This window comes from Rhipicephalus sanguineus, chromosome 4 (assembly GCF_013339695.2).
Source record: "Rhipicephalus sanguineus isolate Rsan-2018 chromosome 4, BIME_Rsan_1.4, whole genome shotgun sequence".
NCBI lineage: Eukaryota > Metazoa > Arthropoda > Arachnida > Ixodida > Ixodidae > Rhipicephalus > Rhipicephalus sanguineus.
Window position 1 is genome coordinate 95,415,332 of NC_051179.1, and position 17,312 is coordinate 95,432,643.

The window sequence follows — 17,312 nt, forward strand, 5'->3', positions numbered from 1 at the left end:
CTGCCTCCCGGATCGGCTTACCTTTTATCAAGCAATGATGTCATGTGTCACGTTATGTGACGTCACAGTGGCTTCACAAGGACGTCACAAATTTTGACGATCTGTGACGTCACGATGATGTCCCATGGTGACGTCATTACGTGATTATTTTTACATCACTCGTTTTGACGCCGCCGGCGGGTGCGCCAACACAGGGCGCCGGTAAAGCTTCGCGTTTGATGAGGCATTAAGGCTTTCGACTTAATAGGGGCATATGGAACATATCACCCGCCACGTGGTCTAGCGCTTTTGGTGTTCGACTGCTGACCCGATGGTCGCGCGATCGAATCCCGGCCGCGGAGGCCGCATTTTCTATGGAGGTGAAAATGGTTGAGGCCCGTGTACTTAGACTTATGTACACATTAAAGAACCCCAGGTGGTCGAAATTTCCGGAGCCCTCCACAACGGCGTCCCTCATAATCATATCGTGATTTTGGGACGTTAAACCCCAACAATCATTATTATGGAACACAATCTTCTCTTCCGCGCTGTGGTCTTTTCTACCGCTACTGATGAAACAATATGACTCAGGTTGTATGGGAGGAACCTATTAGTAGTTGCAAACGCAGCTGTGCGTTCGTACAGCGACGAATCATTTCGCGTGCCATTACGATGACCACATCGCCAACAGAAACGTGCAGTGACGTAAATATAAGCGATATCCTGGGACCGGAAGGACATTGTGACAGCTTCTTCTCATTATTGGCCATGTCTCTTCAAATCCCGCTGACGAATCTTCGCAACAAATGCACCAGCTCGATCGCCCATTAATCATTTGCTATTATTGCGATCAATTAAAGATAATGTCGACGACTGTGACGACGACAGGAAGAGCACAACCAGGCCGGCCTCTCGGCTATTTTCGTCAGCAATAAGTTCACTCTGTAGCTTTTGAATATGTTCACTCTGTGAATAGTTTTATGCCAGTGACATTTTGGTGGCGGTGCTGAATGGTAGCAGTCGGGAATCTGAAAGTACAGAAGCTGTATCATCTGCAGAATCAAGGCACGGTCATAAGTTTCAAGCTCCGTGGCAAAGACGGCCATGTAGTATATTCGAAATGTGTTGTTGTTTACGTCGTTTGGCTTGTGCAGGTAACAGCAGCTTTGCAGCACACGTCTATCTTGCGGCGCTATTCTTTCAGCAGATAACGGCGTATTTGTTTGTCATGCGCTGTCACTACTGTGTAGTACTTAATGACACTGCAACTTGCGCTATGCGACGCTGCACCAAGGAACTCGACTTTCTCCCGAATGTAAAAGATGTGTACCATTTCGCGTCATCCAAGCTGAAAAAAAAAATTTATCTCTCTTGTTCCAGTTGTTCCATACGGAATGCTCGTAATCCCACTCTTCACTGACGCGATTCCGTAAGTTCCTGCCCTATTATGGCTTCGCCCTAGCTCCTTATTTCGTCGCGTTAAATTGAAAGATAAGAATACAGGAAATATAGAAGCTAGATGCAGCTTATCTGTCCAGGCGGGCGAACTTGGTTTTAATGAATTCCACAATAGTTACAGGTGCTATTATAGTTGGAAAATGTGGACTATCTGAGAATGATAAGTTATGATAATGGTAGACCTTTCAAATTCGCTAGTAATATTCGCATAGCACAACGCTGAAGCATAGACCAGAATCAATGGCATGTGATATTTTTTACCAGCGCGAAAATCTCTCTTCGTTTATATCTTATCGGTAAACATTTTGTTTCAATGTTTTGATGAAATAACTCGTAATTAAATTGATAATATCGCTATACATATAGTAGACGTGTAATTAGGTTTCCGTGAGACTAAAGCAGAACAACTAGTACGCATTTATCTTCTAGATATGGGGAAAGAAGTTTAAAGAATATTTGTTGAACGTGTTATCACTCTGGAGATATTCCTTTTCAGCTGTATGCTCAGTTGCGACGCAGCAGTGAGCTACTCATAGTCGCGTTATGTTTGCCTTGTTGTCGTTTTAGCTTGATGCGCGGACGCGAAGTCCGAACTCTTTCTACATTATCTTTTTCATTTATCTCTCACAAAATTTGTGTTGGATAGTTTTTACAGTTCTGTTCACTTTTTAATGGAGCACTCACTTGTCGATTGCGGATTGCTGATGATAAATTTAAATACATTTAGGTATCTATCCGGTGTGCATCCGTACCATTACTCATTGAAGTGATTGTATAAGAGACAAGAAATGTCACTCCTCAAGGTTTGCCGAACTTCATCTGAAGGAAAAAGACAACTTTATTACATCTGGCTGTAGGAGCTTGCGCTTGTGTTACTCTTTCCTTGTTAGAATGCAGGAAGGGAATTTTGAGGGCTGGTATTTTTTTTTAACATAGCCTTAATGAAAACCAGCAGATATTGCAGCCAAGGAAGGTATAGGGTACGTTAATTATAGTGTTTTAAGTGTACTGTAGTAATTGTCATATAGATGTGAAGAAAGTAAAGTGGGCAAAGGGACAACTTGCCGGCGACAAGGACCGAACCTGCAACCTTCGGATTACGCGCCTCATCCGCTTTGTCGGGTATTTATGTGCATGCAAACCTGTAAGTGATAGTCAACGACGCCGGCAGCCATGACGGCGTTGACTAACACGTTGAATGAATGCCATGAAAACGCGAGCATTGCTTCAATCACCGAAAGACAAGTTCTAGCATTTGCCACGTGCAAAATATGCAGGGTGATATAGGCTCCAGACTTTCGGCATAGCCGAGTATTTGCACGTCTACGCGAACACGGCGTTTTGAGGGCTGACATTTCATTCGTGTACCATTAATCTCTGTCTTGCCTATTTTGTTTGCAGGAGCGTTCATTTCTCGAATTCTGGATTTGTGCTTGCCAAGGAAATGCTGCAGGCCTTTTTGGGTTCCGGTAAGCATCGTCTGAGCATCCTGCGTATGGCGTTGTACTTAAAGTAACGAAAATCACTGAAGTTGTAACGTATGAAAGATGCATTTATCGACTGTCCAGATTGCATTACCTAAAATCTAAAGTCCAGCAACATGAAATGTGCAACGACAGTTTGCACGACAGTCAGAAGTTGTCTTAACATAACCGTGATATCCAGAGACACATATGCATATGTTGGACAAAAAATAGGTAGACGCGCGAATAGCATCTGGTGAAAGTGAATTCAGTTTCGTATATTATACATGCCCTTACGCGAGTTCCTCATGAAAAATATATAACAGTGCTGCCACCCTCATAACGACACTTTTGCTAGTCATTTCAGTTTTCTATCGAACGCTGGCCCACGATAATTAGTGACATTCCCGCCACCTGAATTTTGTATGCTTCCTAGAGTGGTTCACGTATATGTCAATGGACATCCATTGCAATGAAGATAGAAGACGAACAGGCCACACCGTTTTCCTCTTATCTGCAAATACTTCTTGATCTAACAAAACTTGTCTTGAATAGCATGGACACTGCTCTTTAACTCTTTACTCCTCTATTTTTGTGTGTCCAGGGCGATACTTTCATGAAGACGGCTTCAAGAACTACTCATGGTGGTCCTTATTTACGGCAACAAACTACGAAGCAAACAAACAATGCATGGAGTTTCTTCTGAGAGAAAAATCTATTGTAAGTACCGAGTTGGTCTGAACACAACCGTATTTCGTTTTCATTTTAATCACAGGTTCATTACGGGTTATCGCGATGTGAGACTACCAGCAGATGCGCCACAAATTTCAGGCCGACTGAAGAATGATGTTGAATTCTATGCGGGTGGTATGAAATAAACACTCCTTGTAGTCGTCACTAGAGTAGGTTAGCGTCCGATAGACAGCATACGGGGAAGAAAACTGACTCCTACGAAGAACGAAAACCGATCGACGGGGCAGCAGTGCCTCCAAACTCTTTATACTATTGCATCGCACGTGCTGTGGTGATTTGTCAGGAAATGAAGTGCATCGGCGGCCATTAAATGCTGTGTCCTTTCCGGTGTGCTTTTTCTTTCATGTTGTCGTTTTACTATGCATTTATTTGAGCTTTTAAATTTGTCCATATCCGCATACACGTCGATTCAGTTGGCCTGCGTCTGTTGGGAGCAACAAAATAATTGACCGTAATAAACTGAAAAACTGTTACTGAAACCAATGGATATATTCTGCTTGCTCCACTTTCTCGAAATTTCAAGACATATCTATGGTGTCTGCATTGGCAGAGGCGTACGACTACAAAGGTTGGAAAGAAAATGTTCTACTATCTATCTATCTATCTATCTATCTATCTATCTATCTATCTATCTATCTATCTATCTATCTATCTATCGATCTATCTATCTATCTATCTATCTATCTATCTATCTATCTATCTATCTATCTATCTATCTATCTATCTATCTATCTATCTATCTATCTATCTATCTATCTATCTATCTATCTATCTATCTATCTATCTATCTATCTATCTATCTATCTATCTATCTATCTATCTATCTATCTATCTATCTATCTATCTATCTATCTATCTATCTATCTATCTATCTATCTATCTGCATTTAGATTCAAATAAAGAAGGAGAAAACCGAGCAGCTGAAAATTATAAACGAAACGCTGAAAATGCTGATTCTTCTTAACGTGTGCCACACTTGGATTGGTTCGTGCGGCTTGTAGCTAAATGAAAGCAACAACGTATGAGACACAGCAAATTAAGCTCCTCGACTACAATCATCGGTGCTTTCTAAAGCATCGTACAGCCTCGTTCTGTCCTACTGACAGCCTTTTTGCAAGGAGGAGCTGTTTTCGACTTCTGAAGGAGAACAGAATTACGTTTGTTCATTGCAGAGCGCATGCTTTCATTTGAAAAATGGCCTGAACCTATAGTACATCCGTAATACGGCGTTTCTGTCATCACTCAACTATCTGCGAGCGCTTGCGAGATGCTGTTTTTTATACGAGACCTGGTTGTCATTGCAGTACAGCCCTACGGAAGACGAGATGACCGACCTGCTGTGGAGTGGAGCTGCCCTGCACGTTGCTCATAAGGTTAGGCAGTGCTTCTCGGCACGCTGGCTTCCTGCGTTGAAAGTGAATAGACTTCTATGCGGAATATTCAAGCTTAACACATCTCCGACACCAAAAAGAAAACTACAAATTAAGTATCTTTGCATGGGCTTGTTTTCTTGCAATGGGCCGGTTCTGCCAAGAGTCATTACAATCGGCACGCAAGTAGCCGGGGCTTGTTCTTATGCGAGTACGTGCCAACTTAACGATCATACTTCCGAAAAAATTAGTGTAAATAGAATCCTTACTTAGCTCGTAATTATAAGTCTAGCTCCTATCGAACGTCGCTCCATGGAATAAATGCGCCCCATACATTGCGCAATTTTTCTAATCGTCATAAAAAACCATCCTTAAAAAATATAACTTTAGAAACTGCATGCATCTTGCTTGGGCAGGCTCGGGAGAACTTCTAAATACTAATTGTTCTGTAAAATAAATATCTACAATTTTTTCCAAGTCGTTTGATCGATCAGTATATGTGTACTATACGGAATAGTTTGTTTACTATCAGCCGACGTACTTGTAAAAACATATAGGTATAAAAATATAACGTACGTAGATCAACACTGCTGAAAAATATGACGGCGCTTAAGTACAGCCGCCAAAGATGCGCCGCGTTTATTAAGGCTTTTGTTGTGGTTGTGTGAAACATACTGTGCATATATCCGCATCTCGAGAGTGACACTGCTGTCTATGGTGAAGCGTCGTCACTTCTATTATGCACGCAGCTATTAAGATACTGACATAATCATATCTTGGTTTAGGGACTTTAAACCCAAACAATTGTTATAACATATTGACAAAAATGATCATGACTGTGCGCTGCTCCCCAGAAAACAGTAGTTCATATGGGAAAGACCCTGGTGCAAAGGCACTCCAACGCTACCTCATGTAACTTTCATCTGCCTGAAGAGAGCAGTATCGGTAGACTCGGCGCGTACATTACAAGTACGTACGCGGTCCTGGGAGGCGTGACTTGCCGATCTGACCTTGGGAAGCCAGCCGGTGACCCTAGGTCAGGCCCGGCGAGCCGCTGTGGCTAGCGGGGCCCTGGATGAAGGAGCCTCCCCCCCCCCCCTATACTGTAGTCCACCTACAGCTTTGGTTTATCAAAGTTTGTTCTCTACTTGGAGCGTAGTCGAACACACTGTCTGTTCGCAGGCGTTTCGCATCTTCTTGGGTCAGTACGCCGAATGGCTGCAGAAGATTGCCGCCTCCAAGACTCTGTACACGCAGTCGCAGCTCTTCTTCCTCGGATTTGTTGTGGCGAGTATATTATGCCTATTTATTAGCGTAACATGAAGTTTTGAAATCGCACCTGCGCTCTGTGAGCGGGACAGTGGAGAGCTGCTAGTAAGTTTAGACCCCAGAGTTTCGCAACGCGGCACACGGTTATTATTTCCCGCATAATTTCATGGGAGTTCACGTTCAAAAAGCTTCATTTCGCTACGGCTCCAATACCGGTCTGGAGAAGAAAGATAAACTATAACTTTTCGTGAAGCATCTCGCAACACTGAAGCGGTTCCCGAAATGGTTCTACTGAAATGTTTTTCATTTCAGCAGAACCTTCTTCTTATGTGTCTTTGGTCTTTTGCGCTGTTCCGAAATGAACCCAAACCAACTAGCGCAACTCTCCCTTTTGCTGCAGGAATGTTTTTGTCAGGTGGTGGCTGAAATCGGCCCGTTGGAATACTCAAGACAGTGCTCGATATTTTTTTTTACATAAATGTAATCGAGATTTAGAGAAAACAGCTACAGCAGGCGTACTCACAAACGCGGCCATCTAATAACCACGTAAACAGCCACCGCGGTGGGGCAGTGGTTATATTGCTCGCCTGCTGACCCGAAAAACAAGGGTTCGATCCTGGCCACGGTGATCGAATTTCGATGTAGGCGAAACGCTGTATGTACCGTGATGTGTCTACCGAGAAGCGAAGCGTGGCAAGGGAAGGAGATATGAAAGAGGCCCGATTACGCTGTCGCGTTCTATTCTTTAAGGAGGAGCTCAAGCGTGCTCTGATTTTTCATTATTTTTTTTTACAAAAACTTAGCTTTCTCGCGATTTTAGGACACCAGTCGGTAATGACAACGGAAACGGAAATCAATAATCATACTGAGTTGTTTTTGGGCGGGTTGTTCTTAGCACGAACAAAGGTGGACAAAAGAAGACACGCAGGCGCGGTGCTAACTTCCAACAATGTTCCATTATCTAAAACCATGTTATTGTATACACTTCACTTAACCTCACGAGCCACAGCCACGTGAACATGTCATAGAGTCAAAGCGAAAATTCTTAAACCATGATAAGGGCACACGCAAAAAGTTCAGTTCTTTATCAGATAGAGTCAACGACAGCTTACAGGAACACCGAGGATATGTTCTCGGGTTGTTTGAAATTTTCACGTGACTGTGACTCATGAAGCGAGGCGTATTAGCACAACCTGGTTTTCGATAACGAAACACTGTTGGAAGTTAGCGCTGTTTGCATCCATGTGTGTTTTCTTTTGCACGGTATTGTAATCGCGTTAAGCAAAACGTGTTGATGATTCGATACCGAGGAGCATGTCTCGCGTTTCGGGCCTTAGCGAGGCTATCTGCGCGTGAGTTTTTTCGAGGTTCATCAGAAGACGCTGTACAGTATATTTGCTTGATTACTTCACGACGATTTGTGTGCTCAATTGCCCAAAGGAAAAGCGGGGATAACAGGTACGACGAGCGCTTTCTTATTGCACGTATAATTATTTTTGTCCCCATAATTGAAAGAAATTCTACTGTTATAGTCTAACGGTAAAGCGATATAGCAAGGGGCGTCGATGCATTGTTTGTTTTTTGACATTTTCCTATAGAGTGCACGTTAAAGAACACCAGGTGGTCGAAATTTCCGGAGCCCTGCACTACAGCGCCCCCATAATCATATCGTGGGTTTGGCACATTAAACCCCAGTTATTATTATTATTATTATTATTATTATTATTATTATTATTATTATTATTATTATTATTATTATTATTATTATTATTATTTATTTCTGAAGACTGTCTGTATTGTATTGTTTATTTTTATTGATTTTTTTTTGCGTGCGCCTGCACAAAGACCTCACGGTTGTTCCTGGGCACGTTAAATAAATGATTGATTGATTATTATTATTATTATTATTATTATTATTATTATTATTATTATTATTATTATTATTATTATTATTATTATTATTATTATTATTATTATTATTATTATTTCACATAGAGTGAGACTGTGCGCACCAAAACGAATCTCCCCATTGTTGCCATTGCAGAACAGATGCATCTCGTCGACGCTGCACGTGCCTCCTACTTCCAAAGCCATTACCGAGCGGTGAGTTCACAACATACACGGGCACGTAGCTCCTCAAAACCCTGCATTGAAGGGGCGCAACTGGAACGATTTCGCAACTGATAAGTGGCGCTTACTGCAGTAAACAGCACAGGCCACTTACTCGGCATACTATGATTCTGGTAGTTGTTTTCAAGCAAATCAGTAGCACTCTAAGTCGTTCAATGAGAGGGACATACTGACGGCAGTTGGTCGCGTGAGAGTATACACAGGGTAGTCATGCAATAATGGATATAATGTGTGTCCTCTGCGTCAGAAAGTGCAACATGTGAGGCACATGACGGATGAATGTGTAGTGACCGCCGACGACGTTGACCACTTGCGCAGGCAGCTACATAAAATCGATAAACAAATGTTTCATCTGACCTAGTTGGTTTAGGAACAGCGCCACTACTTTCATCTTGTACCTATTGACTCCAAACGAACCCTTGTACCGTAGATTCATGGGGAACTTGTCTACTTCCGCATGCACATGTGAGCAGAACAAGCGCATCGCTGAGTGGTTTCAGCACGGGCTTCGCTTCGTGTTTACACGCATCTCCTCACGACCGGTGCATCGCCTGTATATTCTTTTGTGGCAGCCTAACTGATGCCTTCTTTCGACGAGTGCTGTTTAAATGCATGGTGTCTCAGTACAAGACTATCGAAATAAAATGGCGGTTCTTCCGTCGCCTGACGTGTTTGTGATGCGCAGTAAATTCCCTTCTTTAGCTATTAAGTTTAGCTTTAGCTATTAGCTTAACTTTAGCTTCAGCTATTATTAAGGCAGCAGGAAGAACTTAACACAAACCGGCATCGCAAACTTTCCACCTGCACATCCATGTGTGGCGCTGCCCGAACACCAAATATGAAAAAAAAACATGTTTATGTTTACGTTACATGTGTTCACGATGAGATGTCATTAACGGATGAGTACAAGTGGCATATTAAAACGACACCGTTATAAAAAACTCTAACGTGTTTCTTGATCAATATTTGTCTACTGAAAAGACCTGCATCTGTGGCAGCTGTTCTAAATAAACATCAGCTCAAACCACCATGTAATATATTTACAATTCATGCTTTCACAAAGCCTGTGTGCAGATGTGTGAGCGTGCACGAAGATTTTCAAGCTTGTGACATGTCATTTTTGATAATCGCCTCACAATAGTCCCGATGCCTAGTACTTCCTGACTCTAGAATCTGACCTCACGTTTGACAGGGCACGTTCTGTCTGAAGCTGCAGTTTGTGTGAACACATGAGTATTTCGCCATGAATATTGGCCATTTCAGTGAGAACAATGTCCAGTATTCTTGGCTAGTAACTCCGTAGTAACTAACGCTAACAACGCCGTAGTAATATTTCGCGGCTGTCTAAATGGAACAGAGAGAGTCAAAATTGCAGAGTACCTCAATGAAACCTGTAGTCCTTCTGCCGCAAGCAGGTAACGAAGAATGACCGCTATAAGATGAGCAGAAAATTCATTGGGGAGGGGGGGGGTCAAGGCCCAATTGTTTGTAAGAAAGTCTTTCAATGGCAAAAAGAAAAAGGTCCGCCGCGGTGGTATAGCGGCTACGGTGCTCGGCTGCTGACCCGAAGGTCGCGGGTTCGATCCCGGCCGCGGCGGTCCCATTTCGATGGAGGCGAAATGGTTGAGGCCCGTGTACTTAGATTTAGGTGCACGTTAAAGAACACCAGATGGTCGAAATTTCCGGAGCCCTCCACTACGGCGTCTCTCATAATCATATCGTGGTTTTGGGACGTTAAACCCCAGATATTATTATTAAAAAGAAAAAAGTTGCCCGGGAATATAAAAGGCTGGACAAACTTTGCGGGGGGGGGGAGGCGCCTGCCCCCCCCCCCTCCCCCCTTGCCTACGTGCCTGCTCATAGGCAAAACCGCAAGTACAGCGTTGGGGTGTGCTTCAATGACTAACCTCTTTTTACAGGCGCGCGTTTCAGTGGCTTTTGTGTATTTGACACGATGTGTTTTATGCCGGCTGTGCCATCATAAAAAACCCGCATTTCCCCGAAGGGGAGTATGAGGAAGTGCGAAGCACGGGGTGATGCTATGAGGGGGCGCGCGCGACTAAACTGCAGAGCCGAGCGAAGGAGACGGCAGCGAGAGAGCACGTGCCAGCCGACCCACGGAGGTCTGGCCGTTTTTAAGTGCAAAGCACTTTTACTGATGATGATGATTAAGTGTAATTAATGATTTAAAGTGTTGTTGTCATGATGCATTTGTACACACACACACACACATTTATATATGAAGTATTATTTATTGATTTTACACTTCACGCTTTTCGTATGATGCATTAATGCACCTCGCGAGTGCGTCACACACACACACACATACACACACTACACACGTCACTACAGATCAGCACCTATTCGTGTTATCGTTGTAGCTCACGGTTAGTACCAGCGCTTTGTTATCCGAGAAATGGACGGTGAGCGGATCCGGCAAGACGGCGCGGACCGTACAGTTCCTACTGAACGGCAAGTCTATGAAGCCACCGTTGATCGTGGTCGGAAACTCGAGAGACAGACACGTCATCGAGCAATTGTTCAGCATGTGGTCAACCAACCAGCCATTGTCCTTTCTAACGTCCACGTTAAGGTCACCCACCACCACAACCGGAACCGAGGGAGGCGCGCGCACGGACACACTCTCCATCGCCGCATCCATCTGCTCCAGACGGCATCTCGCGAGAGGTTCGGGGCTAGGTAGACGGTCACAATCAGGACGGCATCGCCGGAGTAGGCATTGGTGTAGACGGAGGCGTACGGCGACTCGTCTCTGAGCGGCGAAGTACACACGGCATGCAAGAGGACGTTGGCGTAGACGTGCCCAACCAAGCACACGCCGCAGTACTCGCCCCGGCTTCCACTCCGGGCGAAGGAGCACGGGTCGTCAGTGGGACACGTTCGAGCGCTTGACCAGACCGCGCTTGTACGTAGCAGGACTCAGCAGCCTCCGCTTCACGTGCACGTCTATCGCAACGTACTCGGGAACCAACCGCGGGAGACACTCCACCACGCTCGGAACGTCGATGGGCACGTTCACGATCTGTCCCTTAATGCCGTACTGACCGTTGCCTCGAGTCAGCCGCCGAATGCTCATGAAGGGAAGTCGAGGCGAGATGAGACGTTCTTCGACCGGGCTCAGATCGGGGAGATGAGCGAGACGAGGCGGGAACGCGTAGCCGTGGCTCTTGCTCAACGGCGGGACCCGTCCGGCCAGCAGGGACTCGCGGCACGAGGAGCACACCCGGAACGCACCGAAGGGAGACAGCCGCGGGTCTTGCGCATCCATGTCGTCGCATCGGTGCTCGCCCGACTGTCTTCCGAACTCGTTCCAAAGAACCCGCAACGCGTTCAACTTGTTGGCGGCGTTGCGCACGCCCGAGATGGGGCTCAGGTTGTTGTCGAACCACAGTCGATCGCACACCGCGCAGCTATATCCGAAGCTGCGGTCCAGGAAGTCTCGCTTGAAGCGCGCGTCCGGCCGATCGAATTCGAGGGCCCGCGCTCGCTCACGCATCGCGCGTCCCCGCGCCAGATCGGCTTCGGGGTGCTCGGCTCGCTTCGCACGCTTTCGTTCGGCGTCTCGCCGCCGGCCTTCATCACCACAGGCAATGCGCCGCTTACGTCTCTCATCGGCCTCTCGAGCGCGGAATTCGGGATCCGCAGCCCGATTCGCTCGCCTGCGCTCGGCAGCACGGGCCTTAGCTTCGGGACCGGCGGCCCGCTTACGCGCAGCATCACGGGCCCTTCGTTGCGCTGCCTTGTCTTCACGCGTGCAATGATCGCATTCGATTGCGTTGTACTAGTTGTTGGAGGTATCGCAGTCGAGGTTGATGCCTGCGATGGATCCATACCTATGACGGCGTTCACCACAAACCACGAGCGAGAAGTGAGAGCGAGCGGCAACCGGCAGACGTTTATATACGGGACTGACGCGCCGGCGCCACACACACAACACGTGACGGCGGAGCGAAACACGCCAGGCGGTTGGAGAGGGGGTGAGCGGTGGGGAGAGTACGCACACGAGGGGCTGTTACCGGGCGAGGAGGGAGCTGTAAAGGCGAGGGGAGAGGCGGCGGCCGAGGGTGAGTGCAAACCTAACGGGGGGAGAGGCACACCAGCTGCATTGCGCCGTGACGTCACGGCGCGGAGAGGGTGCGAGGAGCCGGCGCGGCGCGCGCAGCCACGGCGCGGAGGCGCCAGCTGCACAACGCGCCGTGACGTCACGGCGCGGAGAGCGGTGCGGAGCCGGCGCGGGGCGCGCGCAGCCACGGAGCGGAGGGCGGGGCGCGCGCAGTCACGTGGGGCGTGACGTCGCTGCGCCGTTGCTACAGACGCTACTCTCCGTTCATCGCGCCGTTGCTAGGGGAGAGGAGGAGGAGCGCGGATGCCGGCGGAGTTTTCGGGGTCGCTTAAGAAGTGCATTCGCACTTAAAACACGTACCATCGGCTGTGTCTACGCGTTACGTCACTTACTTGACCCACGACAAGGGGCTGCCGATGGTACTAGACGTCAGTCGTCAAGATGGAGGACGTCAGATAATAAAATCAACGTCGGCGCATGGACGTCATCGGAGGCCATGCCGGCCCGCCATTAACCCATATATGCCGATGTCCTACATGTAGGACGCTATATGTAGGACGCTACATGTAGGATGCTATAGCCTACGCATCGCTTGCCCTTAATATTACCACGTAAGGACTACTTCACCTGAGCGAACGTGTACTCTGTAAGGGAGAGGCCTTGGAGTGGAGGATAGTTATGACGCTTTCGTTTTCTTCAAATTATTGCAAAATCCCGCCATTCCACCATTCGTGCTAAAGGCAGTTTGGTAGCAGTGGCCATAATATTGCCCGTAATTGCAAATACACACCTTGAGCTCAGTGCCATGAGAAAAATACTCTGTGCAAAAAGCGCTGCAAGACTGTGTTGCGCTTACGTGACAGTAAATAAATATTTTATGCGTTTTACTGAAGGCACAAATCCCCTATTCATGAATAAAAATACTTGTTTGCTCAATTTTTCTGAGTTTCGGCATATATGGGATAATGCACACTGTGCAAATCTATATTCTTGTATTTCTTAACATCCAACAGAGCTGACTTCTATGGAGACACGTATCGCTTTAATGTTATGAGCAATGCTTGTGAAACTTGGGATCAACCAGCTTTATTTTTTGTTTTATCTTTTTGCATTTCACGCCCTGCCTTTATTCCCTTTCACGATTTTCAGCGAGTGGGTGAACCAGGTGGCACAGCAGGGCACCAATTTTCGCAAAGCCTTCCGGTGTCCGGGCCCGGCGTCGTGCCCCTTTTGGAGGCTCGAGGAGAACGACTGCTGGCAGGACCGCGACAGCACGAGGTCACGGCGGGGTTGGGTGAAAACTGCGAACCAGTCGCTCATCGACGCCTGAAGACCATAGGCGTGGCTATATCGCGCTACGCCAGTACAGCTATCAAGTTCATTTCGCAAGAGACGCTTCGTTATTGAACGTGCGAACATACGTGTGGGAAAAGATTTGTTATTTGGTCTTGAAAACCACGTTTTTTTACGTTATCTTGTTTTTCACGAATAACTGCGCACATTGCAGTGCATTGTTTGATGCATTCTATTTTGGGTGAGCGAAAGTCGTTTTTATGATGAAATAGAAGCTTAAATAACTCGTGTTTTTGACGATGCACTATTTCGACGAACCTCTAACGCCGCAAGCTTGGCACACTACCTGGTTGTGTGACCACGCGCACTTTTTCCGTGGACTAAGGAATGAAGATGTCGGCGCTCATAAAATGTGGCGTTTTTCTTTTTTTGTAAAGGAACCAAGTACACTTTACTGAATTTCAGGAAAACGACGTTTTTTTGCTACTGACAATATGGTCGGGCCTGCTCCAGCAATTTTCTTGCCAGTGTGCTCATGTCACCAAAACATCTCACATCAATATTGCGGCTAAAATCCATATAGCCCACTATCGTCGGTATTCAGGAGTAAAATATGGATTCGGCGCTTATAGAATGAAACATTTCATTCGGGCTTGTATTATCTCGTAAAAGAAGTCTACATCGCAGCAAATGAACGATATAACAATATTTTGCAACAAAATTAACGCCATCCATCTGCTTTCGTTGTTGCCGTCCTTTGTTGCATGCTCGTAATGGCGATGAAAAGACTTGTAAAGCGAATGTTCCTTCCAGGTAAAAGGCGCACCATTCTGGACTCTAGGCGGCGTTTTCTTTGAAGGCCTTCAACAAATACTCCAGCTCTTCTTCTTCTTCTTAGCTCGTTTTATGCCGCGCCATTTCGGATCACTACTTCTTCAAGGAATAGATCGGTGACGAATATCTTAATTTCTGTTTCTATTTCGGATATACCGTCTTGTAGCGAAAGAAGGATATGATGCTGTAGCGCAAAACTCTAAAACACCAAGAGGCCGAATGAAGTAGGAAAGTCGGCCTCTTACTCTTTCCATTCGAGTTTTGCCCTAAAACATCATGTCATTGGATAAGTAGCAACTCGACCAAGAAAAATTCGGCAGATCCCACGCGTTGTGGGAATCGGTTTCATGCGAAGCAGTCGGCTAGTACTTCTATGCTGTAATTTATGGCCTTGAGTCAAGCGTTACGAGGTGGATCGACGTGTTTTTGTAATTGTAGGCAGCACTGTCCACGTCGTGGGCTTAACAGGCACGTCGACAACACTGGTGTTTAAAGGCCACTTATGGTGCCACGTAACGTCAGTCCTCACGTTAGAGCACATACGTCAGTATTCTCGAATCTAAGTGCATCCTATGGTGCAACCATGTGAATATCATACGTAACTGTCATTAATGTATTCCTCCGGGGTCGATCAATGCTTCAATATAGCTTGCTGAATCATAGGAATAGAAATGTAATGGTTATTAGACTAATCATAGGAATGGAAATGTAATGTTTATTAGACTGCTATAAAAGCGGAGCCAACATTGGAACCACATATGTTAATCTCATATGACGCCTGTATTGTAGGAGTACACGTGTGTGTTTATTGCTTTCTTCGACGATAGCCAGCACTGCAACCACAACTGACGTTGCACCGTCATTACGCCTGCATAGGCTGTTTTTCCAAACCAATTTATAGACCTGGCGTGGCTCTGTGGTATAATACCTGATTGCCACACAGAACTGCCTTTGGTTCGATTCCTGCTGGGACGCTGACTTCTTTCCATTCGTCGGGTCAACGATGCCGATGTCGGTTTTTCTTAACGCTCTAGCATTTAAATTAGCAATGTCTGTCCTCGTCATTCCTAGGTAGATATAAACTGTCAATCACCTGTGGCGCATATCCGTACATGTCGGCCCGTGGTAAGGGTATGTGCCACAGGTGTCTGGAGGAAAGGCTTTGATGACGTACGCGACAGGATTTTCACGTTATTCATGTCATGAGCCGACAGTCATATTCGTCAAATTCTCTTACCCTCCCATGCCAATTTTGGTCTACAACAAGTTAAGGAGGCGATCGTGAGATCGTCCAGCCGTAGGCGGCTAGATAGATAGATAGATAGATAGATAGATAGATAGAACCTTTGGCTCAAAGAGCCAAAGGTTCGCTAAGTAATGCTTCGCATTTAAAGCTAATTGTGGTACTAAAGCACGATAGAAAAGGAACTAGGACACAAATGAAACAGATTGCAGGCGGTCATGTTGTTTGTTTTCGTCATGATTGTTGATGCAGCTCTGGTTTAATCGATCTGACTCATTTTGATTCACACAAGTGCAAGATATGGCTTATTTTTTATTCGAAACTGACTTTATAGAGTTCATATCAATATCGGGAATTGCCCAATTTGATTAGGATTCTTCTAAAAGTGACACATACTTAGGCGAGCTTTACGCTGCTGTGAAATTTAGCCGAGTTTCGGTTTCTGGAATTGGCCCTTTTAGAAAAGAAGACGCCAGAAATCATTCCCGTTTGCACAGGTGATATCACTTATGCTTTAGGTGGTTGAGCGTACATCACCCTTGCGCTCTAAAATATTTGTCTGGTCTGCTTTTGAGGTGGGACTGCTGAAGATTTGCTGAACATTGACTCGCGACAAAGCGGCGGCAGGCAACACGGAGCCGAAGGCAACGAAGTTCGTTCAAATCGATGTACCACCCCTCATTCCTATGCTGGCTGAGGCGACATGCATTGGAACTGCCATACCTACTAGCGTCAGATTTCCCTCGAGAGTAGATGCAAGTACATCCGCCTTCTCATTTACCGACGTTTAACAGCCATGCTGACCTAGCTCGGCGTGAAATGTCTGTCGTGACCCAAAAGCTATCATCATCTAGAACGGGTATGTAGCAGAGAATTTGGGCTAATCTCGCTACTCATCGCTGGTCCACTAAAAAAGAAGGCAACAGGCGTGCTCCCGAAACACGTGCGCCGATTTATCCGGCGTATAGCAAGGGGTGAGAAAGAAAGAAAGAACATCTTGGCGAAAAAAATTCCTCAGGAGCCGGCAGGATTCGAACCCGCGTAGCCATGATCCGAAGGCGAGCGTCTTAACCACTCGGCTATCCAGGCGGGCTGACAAAAAACAGCATTGTATAGTATCGTATAGCAAGGCGGTAGGAAAGGGAAGTGAGCGTGAGGAGGGAAAGGAGGAGGGGAGAAGTGAAGCATAGTATATAAAGAATGAGAAGGAGAGAAATAGAAAGAAAGAGATGCAGACAGAGAAAGGAAGAGAAATAGAGAGAATCAAACAAGGAGAGACAGAAATATACATAGAGAAAAAAAAAGATAGAAAGAAAGAGGAAGGAAGCCAGAAATAGAGAGTGAGTGAGACAAAGTAGGGAAAGAAATAGAAAAAGAGACAGAAAGAGAAAGAAATAGAAACAAACAGAGACAGAAAACACGGGGGAAACAGAGAA

At 45.9% G+C, this 17,312-nt stretch overlaps 1 protein-coding gene across 1 annotated transcript; it reads left to right on the forward strand.

The window, feature by feature from the left end:
- The first annotated feature begins 1,354 nt into the window (after positions 1-1,354).
- On the forward strand, positions 1,355-13,967 carry LOC119388885 (uncharacterized). Its single transcript, XM_037656256.2, has 6 exons — positions 1,355-1,408; positions 2,839-2,906; positions 3,505-3,620; positions 4,958-5,026; positions 8,337-8,395; positions 13,656-13,967. The coding sequence occupies exons 1-6, from the start codon at positions 1,374-1,376 to the stop codon at positions 13,834-13,836; spliced, it is 528 nt and encodes a 175-aa protein (XP_037512184.1). The 5' UTR covers positions 1,355-1,373; the 3' UTR covers positions 13,837-13,967.
- Positions 13,968-17,312: the final 3,345 nt, after the last annotated feature.